At 45.4% G+C, this 16,940-nt stretch overlaps 1 protein-coding gene across 1 annotated transcript in view; it reads right to left on the bottom strand.

The window, feature by feature from the left end:
• The window catches only part of ITGB7 (integrin subunit beta 7), a 55,854-nt gene that overhangs the window by 12,691 nt on the left and 26,223 nt on the right, over positions 1–16,940 (bottom strand). Inside the window, exons 4-7 of the mRNA XM_060253103.1 lie at positions 6,337–6,538; positions 4,487–4,657; positions 3,324–3,565; positions 888–1,046 (exon numbers count right to left, since the gene is read on the bottom strand). Coding sequence (XP_060109086.1) covers positions 888–1,046; positions 3,324–3,565; positions 4,487–4,657; positions 6,337–6,538 — 774 coding nt within the window. The remainder of the gene's footprint in view (positions 1–887; positions 1,047–3,323; positions 3,566–4,486; positions 4,658–6,336; positions 6,539–16,940) is intronic.

Raw genomic sequence — 16,940 nt, 5'->3', positions numbered from 1 at the left:
AGAAATCTAAAGAACCCTACATACTCTCACACACAGTTCCTTCCCTCTTCAGACCTCCCCCTTTTCACTGCTAGAGCTAATTATGGTCAACATTCCATCTGCCTTTTTCCTGATAACCCACAGTTAGTGCCAAACCATAGTTTGCAAGCATTGGCATTTATTTGGGTTCTCATCCTATTTCTCTTTTGTTACAGAGCACACAGGTTTGGGACTGGTGTCCTTAGAAGGGGGGAGGGAATACAAGAGTTCATAGGGCATAGGCCAAGTGCCTAACTAAGGTGTGGAGAAACAACTTAAATCCTGGGTGGAAAGTTATCAAATACATACAAAGAATATAAACAACTGTTCTGCATTTTTAAAAAGGCTGTGTTTAGTATCAAGAAGTGATCACATTTGATTTGGAGTTATGAGGTAAAATGTGATTCTACTTCTGTCAGGAAGTAAAGCTACAAAGTATGTAGGCCTCTGGGCAGCCTGCCAAGCAAGTGAAGCGGATGCCTAGTTACTGTTACCAAGGGTGGTTTGGGTCTCTGAGGTTTTCAGTGAGTTTCTCTCCAATTCATCTGGGAGAGGAGGATTCAAAATGCATCACTTCTGATGGGTTGTGTTTATCACTGGTTAATTAGTGGTCAATTTAACCACTTTCTGTGGCCTTCTGCTTAGAACCACTAAGCTAAAAGGAGGGCGTTAAAAACCTATGTCCCCTCCACAGTTGCCACCCACAGGTGATTAGGCAGCCACACACATGCACTGAACTGCTGTCTTTCAATTCTAGCTGAAGAAATTCCCCCTACACCAAGTATCCCCTAAACTTCTAGGTTCCTCATTCTGCTGAGTTCACTCTTTGTCGATTTCCACATATTTCAAGAGGATTGAGGGAGACCTACATAGAGGTGGCTTTCAGTGTATAGACCATTTTCATCCAGATGACAGTGCCCATCATTAGGAAGGTAGACTCCACCCAACTTCCCATCCCCTGCTGTGTGGAAAGTGCCATCTGAAGTGAAGACCAACAGCCTTGTCACGTCCCGCCAGCCAATCTGTTCCTAAAAAGAGGGAAAGGAATTATATTGTAGCAATTGGGAAAGAGTTGCCCCTCCCCGTTATCTGTCTTAAGGAGGAGAGCAGCAATTTAACCTTAAGAGCAATCCTTCACAGTTGATGTGGTACACAGATGTTTTATGAAAACAATTTGTCAGTGTGAGGCATTGTCCACACAGCAGAGTCAGTCAATAAATTTGTTGAGAGAGCCAAAGTAAAATGCCAAAATCTGCTGAATATACAAATATCAAAGCTGATTTGCATCAGAATTCAGCATTTGGATTTTAAAGCTGAAACTGGGTGACAAAATTTGAAACTGGCATTTAAAAAAATTTGGTTAAACGAATATTCAAATAGAATTCACCAAAATGTAATACATGGCAGTTGCCCAGTACAGACAACTGCTGATTACTGCCTGAAATTAATGTCTGATATCAGCATGGTTTATTGCAGGGGTGTTGAACTCATTTGTTATGAGGGCCAGATCTGACATAAATAAGAACGTTTTGGGTCAGAACACATGTGTCATAAAATTTAATGCCAGGTAGTGAAGATATAAACGTTATAAAGGACACAAACACAAATATTTTTTTAAAAAAACTTAAAATAAAACATGCTTAAAAGATTAGCACTCTTGCAATATTTTGTTTAACAGTCTCTGATAACTGACACCTCTTGTTCTAAATTATTACATCAAAATCTGTAGACAATGTTTGTGCTGTAGCAATCTAGAGTATGATGTTCAGATTTGCTCACGGGCCTGATAGATGCCCTCTGGGGGCCTGATCCAGCCCCCAGGCCACATGTTTGATACCCCTGGTTTAGTGGATGATGTATAAGATTAGGATCTGAGAGACCAAGTATCAAATCCCCACTTCTCCATGGAAGATCACTGTGTGACTTTGGGCCAGTTACTCTCTCTCAGCCTACCTCATGGGGCTATTATGAGGAAAAAATTACGGAGGGGAGAACTAAATTGTAAATCACTTCACGTTTCCACTGGGAAGAAAAGTGAGGTATACATATCTTAACTAATGCTGACATCTACTGCATGTCATCAGGCAAATCACTACTGATGACTACAATTTTAACAGAATGTCCTTGGCAATGACAGCTGTAGACAATCCTGTTATCATGTTGAATGTAAGAGAGCTGGTGTAATGTAACGTCTGGACCAGTGTTCTCTCTAAGCTGAGTTAGTATGAGATAGCTCACAGCTTTTTAGCCTCCAGCTCACACATTTTTGTCTTCGCTCAGGAACAATGGCCCCGGAGCAAGCTAATTTATGCAGTAGCCAAATCGCTAGCTCACCACTTTCATGCCAGTAGCTCACAAAGAATTTTTGCTCACAAAACTCCACAGTTTAGAGGGACCACTGGTCTGGACTAAGCCAATCTCTAACTCACAGAAGAGTTGCTTTTAGGATAAAATGAGGCAGATAGAAGTATGCAAGCTGTGATTCCAAGGTGTCACTAAGATAAAAATTTAATAGATTAAATAACAGGAATTATCACAGGGATTCATCATTTCAACCTGCATCAGCCTAGAACCATAAACCAGATAATTGGCAAATTGGCAAAAAAAAAAAAATTAACAAAAATTAATTGGCCATTGACCTGTCCACCCTTGACTTGAACCTATTCTCTGGAAGGGCAGAGACAGACAGTTCATTCATTCAGCGGAATCAAGGAATAAATATTTTCATATTCCAGAACACTCCAAGCAGCATGTGGAAAGGAGGTACGTGTTTGAAAGTTCACATGCAACACCAACTTCGTATGGATAATTGAACCTTCTCCCCCGACATGTTAGCTTTTGTTGAGGATTGCTTTTTAATTACAGGGGAACATTCAAAACATGTAACCTCTGCTATATACAGATGGAAATGGTTAAATCCAGTGGGTAAAAATTGTATTGCCTTAGCAAGCTAACATGTATAGTCAACCTCCACTGAAGTGGGTAAGAGAAACTATGTGGCATGCATCTGGAAACTTCATATCAAGGCCCAGGTTACTTTAGCAACCCCTGACCTTGAGGCAGAGCTCCAGATAAATGTCCCATCTATCTAACAGATGGACTGGCCCTGCATGAAACCCACATGGATATAGGATGCACACTTTGCATATGCACAGAAGAAAATTGTGCAGGTCAGTATGTACACAGGTTTTCTTGTACTAATATGCACATTCCTGTGCATGTGATTGTTTTGTGATCCTATCACCTGTGGATATCCCAGCCAGGCACCTCTATCAAATATGCACACAGACCCTCTGGCTTCTCACCTTGCAAGCCGCCACCTGCATGATAGCATCGAAGCCTCCCTCGGCCATGTCTAGGTTCCCCGAGACAAACTGCTGGCTGACTCTGTTCTCAAACTCACTGGCGTTGTCGGTGAGCGCCAACACGTGCCGATAGCTGAACGGTGATTGACAGGGCTCATTGGCACTCGGACAGGGGTGGAGCCACTTGGCAGGTGAGGTGCTCACGTAGGGTAGCACTGTCTTGTCCACGAAGGAGCCAAACCCTGCAGGGCAGAAATTCTGCAGCTTAACCACCTGCATTCTTGAAAGCTTTTATCATAACTGTTGGGTCTGGCTTAGGATGGCTGGACTGGTCAGGCAGCTGTCCTTACCTCCACTTAGCAGAGTGCTCTGTCTGAGCTTCAGCACAGCAATGTGGCCTAGTCTAATGATTACCACACTAGCTCACAAACTGCACAGAGAGCCTTTGCATTAAGATAAGAAACCAATACTGATGGATATATTTTGAGAAACTTGACATGTAAATGTGGTGCAGAGAAAGAGTGGCTGTCTATTCTAGTTTATGGATGGCTTTGGATTGATAGTAAGCCATCTGCTTAGTTCAGATCAGAGGAGAGACACCATGCTGTTCCTCCTGATGCATGCAGGGAAGAAAAAAAAAGAGGAGGAGAACAAGGAGGAAGGAAGTTCCCTGAGATTACATTCTACTGGTTAGGGAGGCTGAGTGATAGTAGACAGGAAGGAGACTGATATTGTCGTAGCTATCTAGCTTGCTCTATGGTGTTCTTCTTGGGTAACAAGAATAGGATTTCAAGCAGCACTTTGGGCTCCCATAGCGGGGAAGGCAGGGAAATCAAACTTCGAGAGCAGAAGTCCTTGTGCCTAAGGAAACACTAGAGAGGATCCACCAAACCACGCATGGGGAAATGTGCAGACTATATTCTACCCAACTGCTCAGTAAGTAGTTAGTAAACTTGACCAGAGAGTACACAAGTGCTGACACATACTTGGCGTTTATTTTTTTAACTGTACTGAATTTCATTAATAAAACACACTTTTGTTCTAGATACTTATAATTCGCTTTTTGCTATTTCACATTGACTTATGATGCCTCCCCATCCAGAGAATAATTCTGCAGCCTCCTCCACCCACCACAACATCCTGGCTACGATGGCCTTCCATACCAATTTTCACAGAGGTAGTGATATTCTGTAGGGCAGCCAAGAGGTCACTGCCCAGCCTTTTGATGTTCTCCAGATCGTCCTTCATGGAGTGGGATAGGTCCATAAGGTAGTACAGGTCCACAGGGTAGCCTTTAGCCCTTCTGAAGCGCACAGTAAAATTCTGCTCTTCCCCTGTGGATACAGAACAGGGAAAATGGTGGAGGTGGGGGAAGGTATCCAACTTGGGAGACAGCGGCTACATACAGTGGCTATCAGGGCTTTTTCTGTAGCAGGAACTCCTTTGTATATTAAGCCACACACCCTTGATGTAGCCAATATTCCAAGAGCTTACAGAAGGTCCCTTAGAGCCCTGTAAGCTCTTGGAGGATTGGCTACATCAGGGGCGTGTTCCTGCAAAGGAGTTCCTGCTATTAAAAAAAGCCATGACTATTATTCATCTGTCCATTCAGCATGGCAATCTTGGAAATAGTGAAATACTTCCAGATGTGGCCCATGGTTTCCACAGAGACTATTCCATTTCTTTCAAAGGTCTGTAGAGTACATTGGCTTTTAGACAGTACAAGTGGAGGCCCATGAAAAATTCACACAGAAATTCTCCCACTGGTCTCTGCTTCTGATATCCACCCCCAGCCATCTTTCTCTCCCTTCTCCTCCCACTGCAGCCATCGCCTCTGGTCTTTTCACTTCCACCTCCTACTTCTCCTCCTTACCCCCAACACTTGTCCCCACCTCCCCTTTACTCTCCCCTTGCCCCTTCTTTCCTCAGTCTGACCTCCCTCCTGGCCACCCTTCACCAGCTGGAATCTAAATTGACTGAAGAGGTCAGCCAACTCAAGAAGGGGGAGAGGAGAGAATCTGAAAAAAGAAGATTGCAAGAATTCTTCTGCATTTCTAGCGTGAAGTTGGTATTAGTGGAGCAGGGAGCCAGGCAGTCCGGCTTTAGGATATTTGGGCCCCTCACACACCTTAAGTTGATTGCCAGCTGCTGCCTGAGTGCAGCCCCTTTACAGGCATTGCCTCTGCAGTTGGGATGGTGGTATAAAGGCCAGGGATGACAACTAGGACAGCTCAGTAACCACAGGTCCCCCAGTGCAGTCCCACACCAGCATGGTGACCCACGGCTGCTGTCAGATTGCCTCATAACTAAAGACCTCCTCCTGACCTGGATGGCCCTGGCAAGCCCAATCTCATCAGATCTTGGAAGCTAAGCAGGGCTGACCCTGACAAGTACTTGGCTGGGAAACCTCCCTGGAATACCAGCAGTTGGGAGGTGGAAGGTTTTATTCAGCCACCTCCCTGAATATCCTCCAGACCCCCCCATAAGGGTCAGTCACCAGAGGTTGCCATGCCTTCTGGGTGCAGACACACAAACATGCACACATAAACAGAAAAGTCCAAAAATAAAGCCCTCCTATGTGGTGGAGACCTGACCTGAATACCAAGGCTAGCCCGATCTCATCAGATCTTGGAAGCTAAGCAGGGTCAACCCTGGTTAGTATGTGGATGGGAAACCACCAAGGAATCCAGGGTCACCATGTGGAGAAAGTCAATGGCAAACCACCTCTTTAGTCTCTAGCCTTGGAAACCCCAAGGCATTGCCATAAGTCAGCTGCAATTTGACTGCACTTTACACACAAACACAAATGGTGGAGAAAGGGGGTCAGGAGAAACAACTCTAACCAGATCATGAAAGCAGATATTTGTTCAACTCATAATCTGAGATGAGTAACAGAAGGTTGTTCTAGGAAGGAGAAGCGGGGGTACTCTTCCACCTGGATCCACTATGTCAAACAGGTGGCTTCTGCCACCCACACAAGCTTCAGTCTGCCCTTTCCCCTTGAAGGACCCACCAGGCCGTAGCTGCAGAGCAATCCTTTGGGGTGCCAGCTGAGTGATGCTCTCGTGTTGGGGGTTCTCGCTGAGGGGCCTGTCCTCCAGGATATGCTGCTTTCCACGAGGGTCTATGACCTCACCAGGGAGGCAACCGCGACGCTCCAGCTCCAGCCGAGTTGCACAGCGGGCTGCGTCTGACTCATCTGCTGGCACAAAATCCTAGGGGAAAAGAGTAGGCTGCAGCAGGGTTTCAGTGTACCCACATCTTCTTTGGGTGGCCCTGCAAAGTAGGCTGACCAGTGGCATCACTGTATGCGGAGGATCAGAAGGAAACATAACACATGGAACTGAGACACAGGAAGCCATTTGTCTATATTTTTGAATAGAGAGCGACACCAATACCCCCCAAGGATCACATTTGGTCTATCTGACAAAGAATTCAACATCCTGAAGTCACTAGATTTTGTCTTTTATTTTCTTTTTAAAATTCCACTGTACTACCTAGCTCATGGGTCCCCAAGCCCTTTTGAGTGTATGGGAACCTTTGGAATTCTGACACAGGAAGGTGATCACAGCCTCAAAATGCTGCCGCAGGAGCTGGAGCCAGCCACAAAACAGCTGCCGTAGCTTACCTTCAGTCACACAATGAAGATCCTTTTCAGTCAACACAGAGAGAGAGAAAACGAAACCACTGTTTGTTGAGGCAAACCAGGATTTGAACAACTGTGAGTCGAACTTGGATTTCACAAACTAACCACAGTGAAAATAAGCCATAGTTTTGCATCGTGTCTGAACTGAGTCAGCGGTTCAGTAGTTCAGCACGTAAAAGTTTTACGTGCTGAACTACTGGTAAAACCATTGTTTAATTAAGCTTTGGTCAGAGATCATCTGAATGCAGACTGCTCCATTAACTGTGTTTAGCTAGTGTCCATTAAACCAGCACCTGAAACTATATATATAAACCACATATAAAATTCTAGCAGATCTCTTTTTATACAGAAGATGCAAGAAATTTCCACTTTACACATTTATTTCTTTTGTGCTTTCCATACAAAAGCCAGCATGTTTTAATGCTCTCCTCTCCACCCCGCAATTGTCAAGACAAACCCAGCCTCTTCATATCAGTTGAACTACATGGTTTCCTGTTTCTATAGGTGAAAACCGCAGCTCCAGCTGCATTTGGCTAACGTATGTCCACAGTTGTGTTTTCTCACTCTTCTCCCCCAAGTCTGCCCGCTGTGATCGCTGCTTTCCCCAGGAGAGGGAAAGTGCTAAGTACATTAAAGAGCACAGCATGTTAAAAGATATGAACATCAAATTACCAGTTGGCTCTTCTCTTTCTTTTCAATGGCCCAAATTGAAAAATTACTTTTTAAAAAGCACATATGTATAGCAATAGGTGATACAAGAGTGAATTATAGTAGATTTTATAAACATTTGTTCTTGGGGGAATGGCTTTGATCTGTTTCATTTGTTAAACTGTGCGTCTTCTCATTTAAAGCTAGGAATATATCAAAAATTTAAGAGGAAAAGCAATGGACTACTGAATGCAGTAGATTATCACAGCAATTCAGAGCAGTGATTCTCAACGTGGTGTACACGGGCTCCTTAGTGCCCACCAATACATTTCCTGGTGCCCACTTCCTTCTTCCCCCATACATCGCTTCCACAAAACAAAGAGCCAATCCTGGCTTTCTTCCACATGCCTGGAACAGGAGGTCTTTCAAAGGAAGGTAGGAATATTTACCCTTATGTCTGCAGGGAGCACCAATTCAGAAACAGCTGCCCCCAGGGCTTTTTTTGTAGCAGGAACTCCTTTCCATATTATGCCACACATCCCTGATGTAGCTAATCTTCCTGGATTTCACAGTAGGCCCTGTACTAAAAGCCCTGTAAGCTCTTGGGAGGACTGGCTACATCAGGAGTGTGGCATAATATGTAAAGGAGTTCCTGCTACAAAAAAAGCCCTGGGGGCCCCTATCAGAGAAGGATGCTTAGTAGCCATTCTTTCCCAGAATTCTAAAAGGGCCCACAGGCTTAACGAATGTGAAGGACTCCTAAGCTAAAGGATGGGGTTTTTTGATGACTTGCAAACACACACAAAAAAAACACATTTAGAAAACTTTGTACGTCCCTAGTCCCTAAGGCTCCGAAGCTAGGCCTGAAAGCACAGACTCACAGAGTAGGAAGGGACCTCAGGGTCATCTAGTCTAACCCCCTGCACAATGCAGGAAATTCACAAATACCGCCCTCCCCCTTAAATTCACAGGATCCGTATTGCTGTCAGATGGCCATCCAGCCTCTGTTTAAAAACCTTCAGAGCCCACCACCTCCCGAGGAAGCCTGTTCCACTGAAGAACCGCTCTAACTATCAGGAAGTTCTTTCTAATGTTGAGCCGGAAACTCCTTTGATTTAATTTCAACCTGTTGATTCTGGTCCTACCTTCTGGGGCCACAGAAAACAATTCTGCACCATCTTCTATATGACAGCCTTTCAGCCACCTCCTCTCCGGGCTAAACATGCCCAGCTCCTTCAACCTTTCCTCACAGGACTTGGTCTCCAGACCCCTCACCATCTTTGTTCCCCTCCTCTGGACCCATTCCAGCATGTCTATATAGTTCTTAAAATGTGGTGCCCAAAACGGAACACAGTACTCCAGGTGATGTCTTACCAGAGCAGAGTAAAGCAATACCATCACATCACGAGACCTAGACACTATACTTCTGTTAATACAGCCCAATGTTGCATTTCATCACACTGTTGACTCATGTTCAGCGTATGGTCCACTGAGACCCCTAGATCCTTTTTGCACATACTATTGCCCAGACAAGGCCCCAAATTGGGGGAATGCTCACCCCTGGCAGTAGGCTGGGAACCCTAATAGAAGAATATTGAAGGAGTGGCAGAGATAGATAAATTTATTTGGAATAGTAAGAAACTAAGATTAAGCTTTAAAATATTGCAAGACGAGAAAAAGAGAGGAGTAGCAGTTCCAAATACAAAATTATATTATTGAGCAGCAGGTCTGGATTACACATTGGATTAAAAACCCAAGACAAAGAGCAGTAAAACTTGAATCAGCAGATCTAGAAGAAGGTTTACACAATTATTTATGGATTAAAAAAGCAACCAAAACAATCAAACAATCAATCAAAACAATCAAACAATCAGAACAAACAAAAAGCCATACAATCAGAGATCGACTTTTGAGAATATGGTTTATATGCTGGAATTTTCTGAGCACTTCAAACTCTCTGCTTATGTCCCCAATAGAAGAAATAAAAATTATTTTTAAATGTGTGGCAACATGGTAAATGATTAGAGGAAATAAAGTCTTGGCAAGATATTAGTCAGGGCAAAGCCATCCGTGGGAAGGGCGGGATATAAATCCCAAATAAATAAATCCCAAATAAATAAATAAATAAAAATCCCAAATAAATAAATAAATAAATAAAAATATTAAAGATGAAGGAATAAATATTTAGTGGTTGATACATTGTCATTCAGTTTCAAGACTAAAGAGGATAATTAACACAGAAGATGGAGCTTTACGAAATGAGACTGAGTTTTAACAGTTGATTACAAAACAAAAAGTTTATTTACTACGATGGATACACAAGTTATTATTCCAGCTAAAAATAGAAAAACAAGTGGGAAAATGTATGATCAAATGGATACAGAAGTTCAGAGAGCAAATATCTATGGATCAATGGGAACACTTATGAGAAAAAGAAATCCAAGCTTGCAGCCAGCCAGCCATTGAGAACATTAGTACAAAATGTTTTTAGATGGTATATAACCCCAAAGGATGTTAAGAAAGCAGACAAAAACTACAAAGGAAAATGCTGCAAATGCCAAAACACAGATTAACTTTTTTCCAGATGTGGAAGACTTGTAAAAAAAGCAAAAAAAAATGGAAGAAAATGCAGGACATATTAAAATTTAAATTCCCTATGGAAGCGAAGAATATACTGTTAGGTAGTATATTCTTTATTATACTGCCTAATAAATTACTAAAATTCTGAAAGAGATATTCAAACACATAGTGACAGTACCTAGAATTATCTATGCAGCAAAATGGAAACTAGATGTCTTTCCCCACCTAGAAGAATGGGAAAATAAACTTGACAAATATGCAGTAATGGCAAAATTAACAACTTAACTGAGAAATAGATCAATAATGAAATCTGAGGAGATGGAGTGTGTATTATGCAGGCAGGAGACAAATTCAAAATGAGAAGTAGTTTAAAAATTTATACACAAATGTATTGAAATGTAGAAGCAGAATGAGAATAAGTTTTAAATGTAACAACTTGAATAGAAATGTATAAAGAAGTGGATCCTAAACAGAAATATCTTCTACCTTCTTATTATAAGATATATAACATATTTTCTTTCTGTACTGATATATTACTTATTGTCAAAAGTTACACCGAGTAAGTAGAGGTGGCAAAACACATAGCACTAAATATGTTTTGAAGATGAAACCAATAATGTAAAACAGATTTGCTATGGAATTTGAAATCCAAAATGTTGAATATAAATGTACCCCAAAGGAAGTAAGTACAATTGTATTTTATGGTGTTTTGAAAATTATAATGAAGGGTATGGGAGTGTTGGGGAGAAATACTTTTTCTCTCACACACCCTATGTTACATAATTATTTTCGTCGCTATATCCCCTTTACATCTTTACTTTGTTTTCTGTCGGTCCGTCTGCCTGCCTGCTGCAGGAGTGGAGCCAACCATAAAAGGTCAGGGAGTGAGGTTGTCATAAATAACTGTAATAGTAACTCTTCAACTTTTCAGGAAGAAGCTTGGTTTAATAGGATGCCTTTTAAAATAAACATATTGTTTTATTGTTTGTGTTCAGTCACAGAGTGTGCTGGGCATAGCAACTATTACCACACCAACTTTTAAAAAAATCTGCACTGCCAATCAGATCTTCAATGGCCAATGAGAAGGCTATCTTGACAAAAGCGCCAGGTAGACCTGCTCGCATTCTGAAAATACTGTGGGTGCCACACAAGGTGTTGGCAGTCACTACAGCACTCATAGGTACCACATTGGGGATCCCTGACATAATATACAGAAAGGTAACATTATACAAAATTTACCACATTTCCACAGAGACGGGGTTGCAGATTGTTGGGAAAAACAGGTTACTCACCTGTAATTGATGATCTTCGAGTGGTCATCTGTGCAGTCACACACATGGGTTTTCCTATCAGGACGAACCCTACCTCGGAGATTTTAAATAGCTAGCCTAGGCGTTATTTTTGGCGCGCACTCCCTCCCGCTCTGGGGAGCAGGCATCCACTGCGCATGCCTGTAGCGCGAGGGAGGCGCCCAACCCACTCAGTTTCTTTCCCCGCCGCTGACATAATAGGAGCGCGGATATATAAGACAAGTAGCCAGCAGCGGGGACGGCTGGGCGGGCGTGTGTGACTGCACAGATGACCACTCGAAGATCATCAATTACAGGTGAGTAACCTGTTTATCTTCTTCGTGGTCTCTGTGCAGTCCCACACATGGGTGACTGATAAGCTGATCTGCAAGGCGGTGGGTGCTGGCACTAGAGTTGGAGGAAAAAAATAGTGCAAAGGTTAGTGCAACATAGGCAGCACATTATAGGCTATAAGGTAAGTAACTACTCACCAAGCCCGGACCAGCTTCTTAGTCAAAGATGGAGCGAAGAACTGCCTGTCCAAAGGATGCATCCCGCCTAGCACGAACGTCCAAAGCGTAGTGCGTGGCGAAGGTCGAGGAGGAAGACCAAGCGGCAGCAGCGCAAATGTCCTCCATGGATACACCCCTGGCAAGGGCAGATGACGTTGACAAAGCTCTTGTAGAATGAGCTCTTATGGCAGATGGAACTGGTTGCTTCGCGAGCTTGTAGCACAGCTCTATAGCAGCAACCAACCACTTTGATAGTCTCTGCGTAGATATCTTTTTTCCCTTATGACGGCGGCCGTAGGCCACGAAAAGTCTGGAGTCTGTGCGGAACGATGCAGTTCGATCTATATAGTAGGCGAGTGCTCTTCTCACGTCTAGACAGTGTAGAGCTTCTTGGCCCTTATCCGTAGGCCGTTGGAAAAAGGCAGGTAAGGTAGTGGTTCTATGCAGATGGAATGCGGAGACCACCTTCGGTAAGAAAGCGGGATCTGGCCGTAACACCACCTTATCATGGTGAAACATGGTGTAAGGCGAGTCCGCTCTGAACGCGCAGAGATCACTTGCTCTTTTAGCAGAGGTGAGTGCAACTAAAAGAGCCGTTTTCCATGAGAGGAGGTGAAGTGGTATCGTAGCCATAGGTTCAAAAGGTGGTTTTACTAGTTGGCTAAGCACTAGTGACAAACTCCAGCTAGGATACATTTGCCGTAGTGGTGGGTGCAAATGTAAGATTCCCTTTAAGAAGGATTTCGCAGCAGGGTGTGAGAAGACAGTTCGACCCTGTACATGCGGGTGAAAAGCTGAGATTGCTGCCAGGTGCACCTTCAGAGAGGAGTACGTAAGGCCCTTTTCTGACAAATGCAGTGTATATGCTAAGATTTGAGGCATGGAAGCCGAGGAGGGTCTGAAATTATGCTTGGTAGCGTAGATGGAAAACCTTTTCCATTTCATGGAATATGACTTCCTTGTTGACGGTTTCCTTGCATTAAGGAGAACGTGTCTTACTCCTTCAGGAAAGTCTGAGAACATATCCTCCAGGCCGTCAGGCGAAGTCTGTTCGGGTCGTGGTGCAGAACCCTGCCGTTCTGTTGGGACAGGAGGTTGTGTGCCAGAGGGAAGTGATGGTAAGTGCTTTCTGACAGGAGGAGAAGGGTTGTGAACCATGGCTGACGTGGCCACCATGGCGTCACGAGAATGCAATCTGTGTTGTCCAGTTGAATTTTCTGTATGCACCGTGTTATTAACGGAAAGGGAGGGAAGAGGAAGTGTAGTGGACCGGTCCACGTCTGTATGAAGGCATCCCCTGCAGACTGTTGTGAGGGCGGACCTCTCATAAAAAAGATCGCACACTGTGCATTGTCTGGTGCAGCAAACGCATCTATTGACGGAGTTCCGAATTTCCGGAATACTGGCAGAAGGTATGACCGGTGGAGTGACCACTCGTGGTCGTTGATGGAATATCTGCTCAGTCTGTCCGCTTGAACATTCTGTATGCCAGGAAGATGTACCGCAGTGAGGTGAATCTGATGGGCAATACTCCAATGCCACAGGTGCATTGCTCTTTTGCAAAGGCGGGTGGATGCTGTCCCTCCTTGCCTGTTTATATAAAAAACCGTCGCCACATTGTCTGAGGCGATCTGTACGTGTAGGCCTTGAAGAGATGGAAGGAACGATTTTAACGCTCTGTGAACAGCTAGAAGCTCTAAGCAATTGATGTGGAGCGACTGTTCGTACGGTGTCCATTGCCCCTGGACCGTGAGTACGTCGAGATGAGCTCCCCAGCCCCATCTCGAGGCGTCTGTTGTAACCACTGCTGATGGACTTGGCCGTAAAAAGGGCATTCCCGCAAGCAGGTGAGCTCGAACTGTCCACCATTCGAGCGAAGGGAGGATGTGGCTCGGAACAGTGAGGACCGTTCCTTGAGATTGGTGTTGGGGTCGAAACGCGCGGACGAACCAGATTTGTAGGGTTCGCATGCGTAGTCTTGCGTGTGTCAGAACTGCCGTTGTGGCTGCCATAAGTCCTAACATGCGCTGAATGTTGAAGGCCGCTTGTTTGGGTTGTTGCATTATTTGTGTGGCCAGCGTCTGAATGGAGGATATCCTGTCCACAGGAAGATACGCCTTGTGGTCCGTGGTGCACAAACGAGCCCCAATAAACTGAATGTCTTGAGTTGGGGTAAGGTGTGACTTTTGATGATTGACCTGGAGGCCCAGGTTTGCTAGGAGCGCAAGTGTGATGGAAATGTCCTTCATCAACTGTGTCCTTGAAGCTCCCACAAGGAGCCAATCGTCTATGTATGGGTAGGTTGCAACGCCGCGTTGCCTGAGGTACGCTGCAATAACCGCCATACATTTTGTGAATGTCCGTGGTGCCGTGGAAAGTCCGAAGGGCAGAGCTCGGAACTGGTAGTGGTTGTTGCCAACGGCGAAACGCAGAAACTTCCTGTGGCATTGGTGTATTGTCAGGTGGAAGTATGCGTCCTGTAAATCTACCAGTGCCATCCAGGAGTTTCTGGGGATTAATGGCAGAATCGATTGTAAGGTGATCATTCTGAATTTTCTGTGGCGGATGAATTTGTTTAGGGCTCTTAGATCCAGAATCGGGCGCTGTCCCCCATCCCTTTTCGGGACTAGAAAGTACCTGGAATAAAAACCTGTCCGATGATACTGGACTGGGACAGGCTCTATAGCCGCTTTGGCTGTTAAGGTGTCTATTTCTTCCTGAAGGGAAGGTGATGGGGGAGTGGAAACAAAATGATGTCTTTTTGGTGGTGCTTGGAACTCTATGGAGTAGCCCCTCAAAATAATGTTCAGAACCCATTTGTCTGTGGTTATTTGTTGCCAATTGTCGAGAAATGGAAGAAGCCTGGAGACGTGCTGAAGTGGTAGAGGTAGAAAGTCAAAGAGACTGCTTCGATGAAGATGCAGCCTTTTTAGGTGGTTGTGGTCTCTGCTGTCTCTGGTTAAAGGATTGCTTTGGAGGAGGAGCTTTACGTTTCCAGTATTCAGATTGTCGAGGGGATCTGGAACGTTTGAAGGGGGTTGGTTTCCATGATCTGGGCTTATAGCTCTGTTGTTGTTGTTGCTGTTGGGCTACCCCCAATCTTTTCGCTCGTTTGCGGCTGTCATCCACGGTGGACAGTATATCGTCCGTTGTGGCATTAAAGAGACCTTGGCCATCGAAGGGAAGGTCTTCTATCTTGAATTTTAGATCAGGCTGCAACGAAGAGGATCGAAGCCAAGCATGTCGCCTTAGGGCAATGGAGGCGGCCATCGCCTTGGAAGTGCACCCCACAGAGTGACGGATGGTGTTTATCTGTTGCTTTGAAATCCTGTTGAGCTCCTGAAGTAGCTTGCAGGCTTGTTTCTGGGAGGGCTCAGGCAGGGCAGAGACTAGCGTATTCAGTTGGGAGGAGATATTGTGGGAATACGCGGCGAAGTATGCTAGGTAATTGTTGATCTTGGCAGTTGCCGTCGAGATTGAATACATTTTCCTTCCAAGAGTATCTAACTTCCTGCCTTCCTTCTCAGGGGGTACCGGGTGGCGGGTCTGTTTGGTTTTAGAAGATGAATGCACTATCAGAGAATTCGGTGCTGGATGGCTAAATAAAAATTTCGAATCCGGTGCTTGGATCCTATAAAGGGATTCGATTCGTTTTGAAGTCGGGGGAATGGAGGCTGGGTTGTCCCAAGCTTCTTTGATGGCTTCTAGGTGTACCGGCAGCATCGGCAGAAAGGAACCAGCAGGTAAATCTGAGTGCACCAGGTCGTGTACCACGTCTGTCACCTTGGGTGCATCCGAAGTCAGAGTTACGTTAAGTGCAGAGGCCATATTGGCAATCAAGTCCAGGTATGTCTTTGCCCCTTCGGAAGGTGACAAATCCGCGGGCTTGGCGATATCTGAAGCAGGGGACCCAGGGGACATGGACTGTATCGAATCCGATGATTGAGCTTCGGATTCAGCATCAGAGTCAGGTTCGGGTTCAGGTAGGTCCGGTCTGGTTGGAGTCGTGCTTTTGGGTTCCACTGGAATCGCACCCCTAGGTTTAGAAGTCGAAGTGGAAGGAGTCGGAGACGGCTGTCTCGGTGGTTGCTTGCTCCGTTGGACAGGAGTCGCTTCCTTGGATGGGTTCATGTGATAATCGGTTCGGTACCGAGAATGATGGTATCCGCAGCATGCATGGGATTCGATGGAAGGAGACCTTGAAGCATAATGGCGTCGCCTCGGGGACATGGATGGGGACCGAGATCTCGGGTTGTAGCGATGGCGGTCCCTCCCTCTACTAGGGGATCTCTCCGGGAAACGCGCATGATGGTACCTATATCTCTCCATGCTGGGAGACCTGGCTGGGAACCGATGCGCATCGAAGTACCTGTAAGCATCATGTTTGTGCTGGATGGGATTCGACATATCGCGGAACGATCTAGGATTGATGTGGTGTCGAGTCCACTGTTGCGGGTCTCGAATCGGCTCCAGCGCAGGGTCTAGCATGGATCCATGCGGGGAAGGGGATCGGGACGGAATGGGAATAACTTCTTCCGTCTGCTGGTGCGGCGACTCCGTAGCCGGGGTGGTCACTTCCTGGGTGTCGGATCCGGGAGTGGAAGGCTCGCATTGCGTCTCAGGCTCATTCTGTTGTTCGGAGGATTTTCTCGAGTCCTTCGGAATCTTCGGGTCCTTCGGGTCTGTCGGTTTCCGCGGAGCCTTCGGATCGGACGGTTTTCTCGAATCCTTCTGGCCCTTCGGGTCGGAATGCTTATGTTTCTTAGTGTGCTTCCCGCCCTTTGGTTTAGTCGCCGCGGCCGTTTGTTCTGACGTTCTCGCGCCGTCGCCGGCTTTCGCGGCATCGCCGGACTTATGCTTGCTGGGAGCAATGGCCACTGAAGCTGCCGACCTTGCGCCGTCCCCTTGGGGAGTCAGTAGGGGAGGCGACTTACTTGCTGAC

The sequence above is a fragment of the Heteronotia binoei genome, chromosome 13 (genome assembly GCF_032191835.1).
Source record: "Heteronotia binoei isolate CCM8104 ecotype False Entrance Well chromosome 13, APGP_CSIRO_Hbin_v1, whole genome shotgun sequence".
Lineage (NCBI taxonomy): Eukaryota > Metazoa > Chordata > Lepidosauria > Squamata > Gekkonidae > Heteronotia > Heteronotia binoei.
This window is presented reverse-complemented; position numbering and strand designations above follow the sequence as displayed.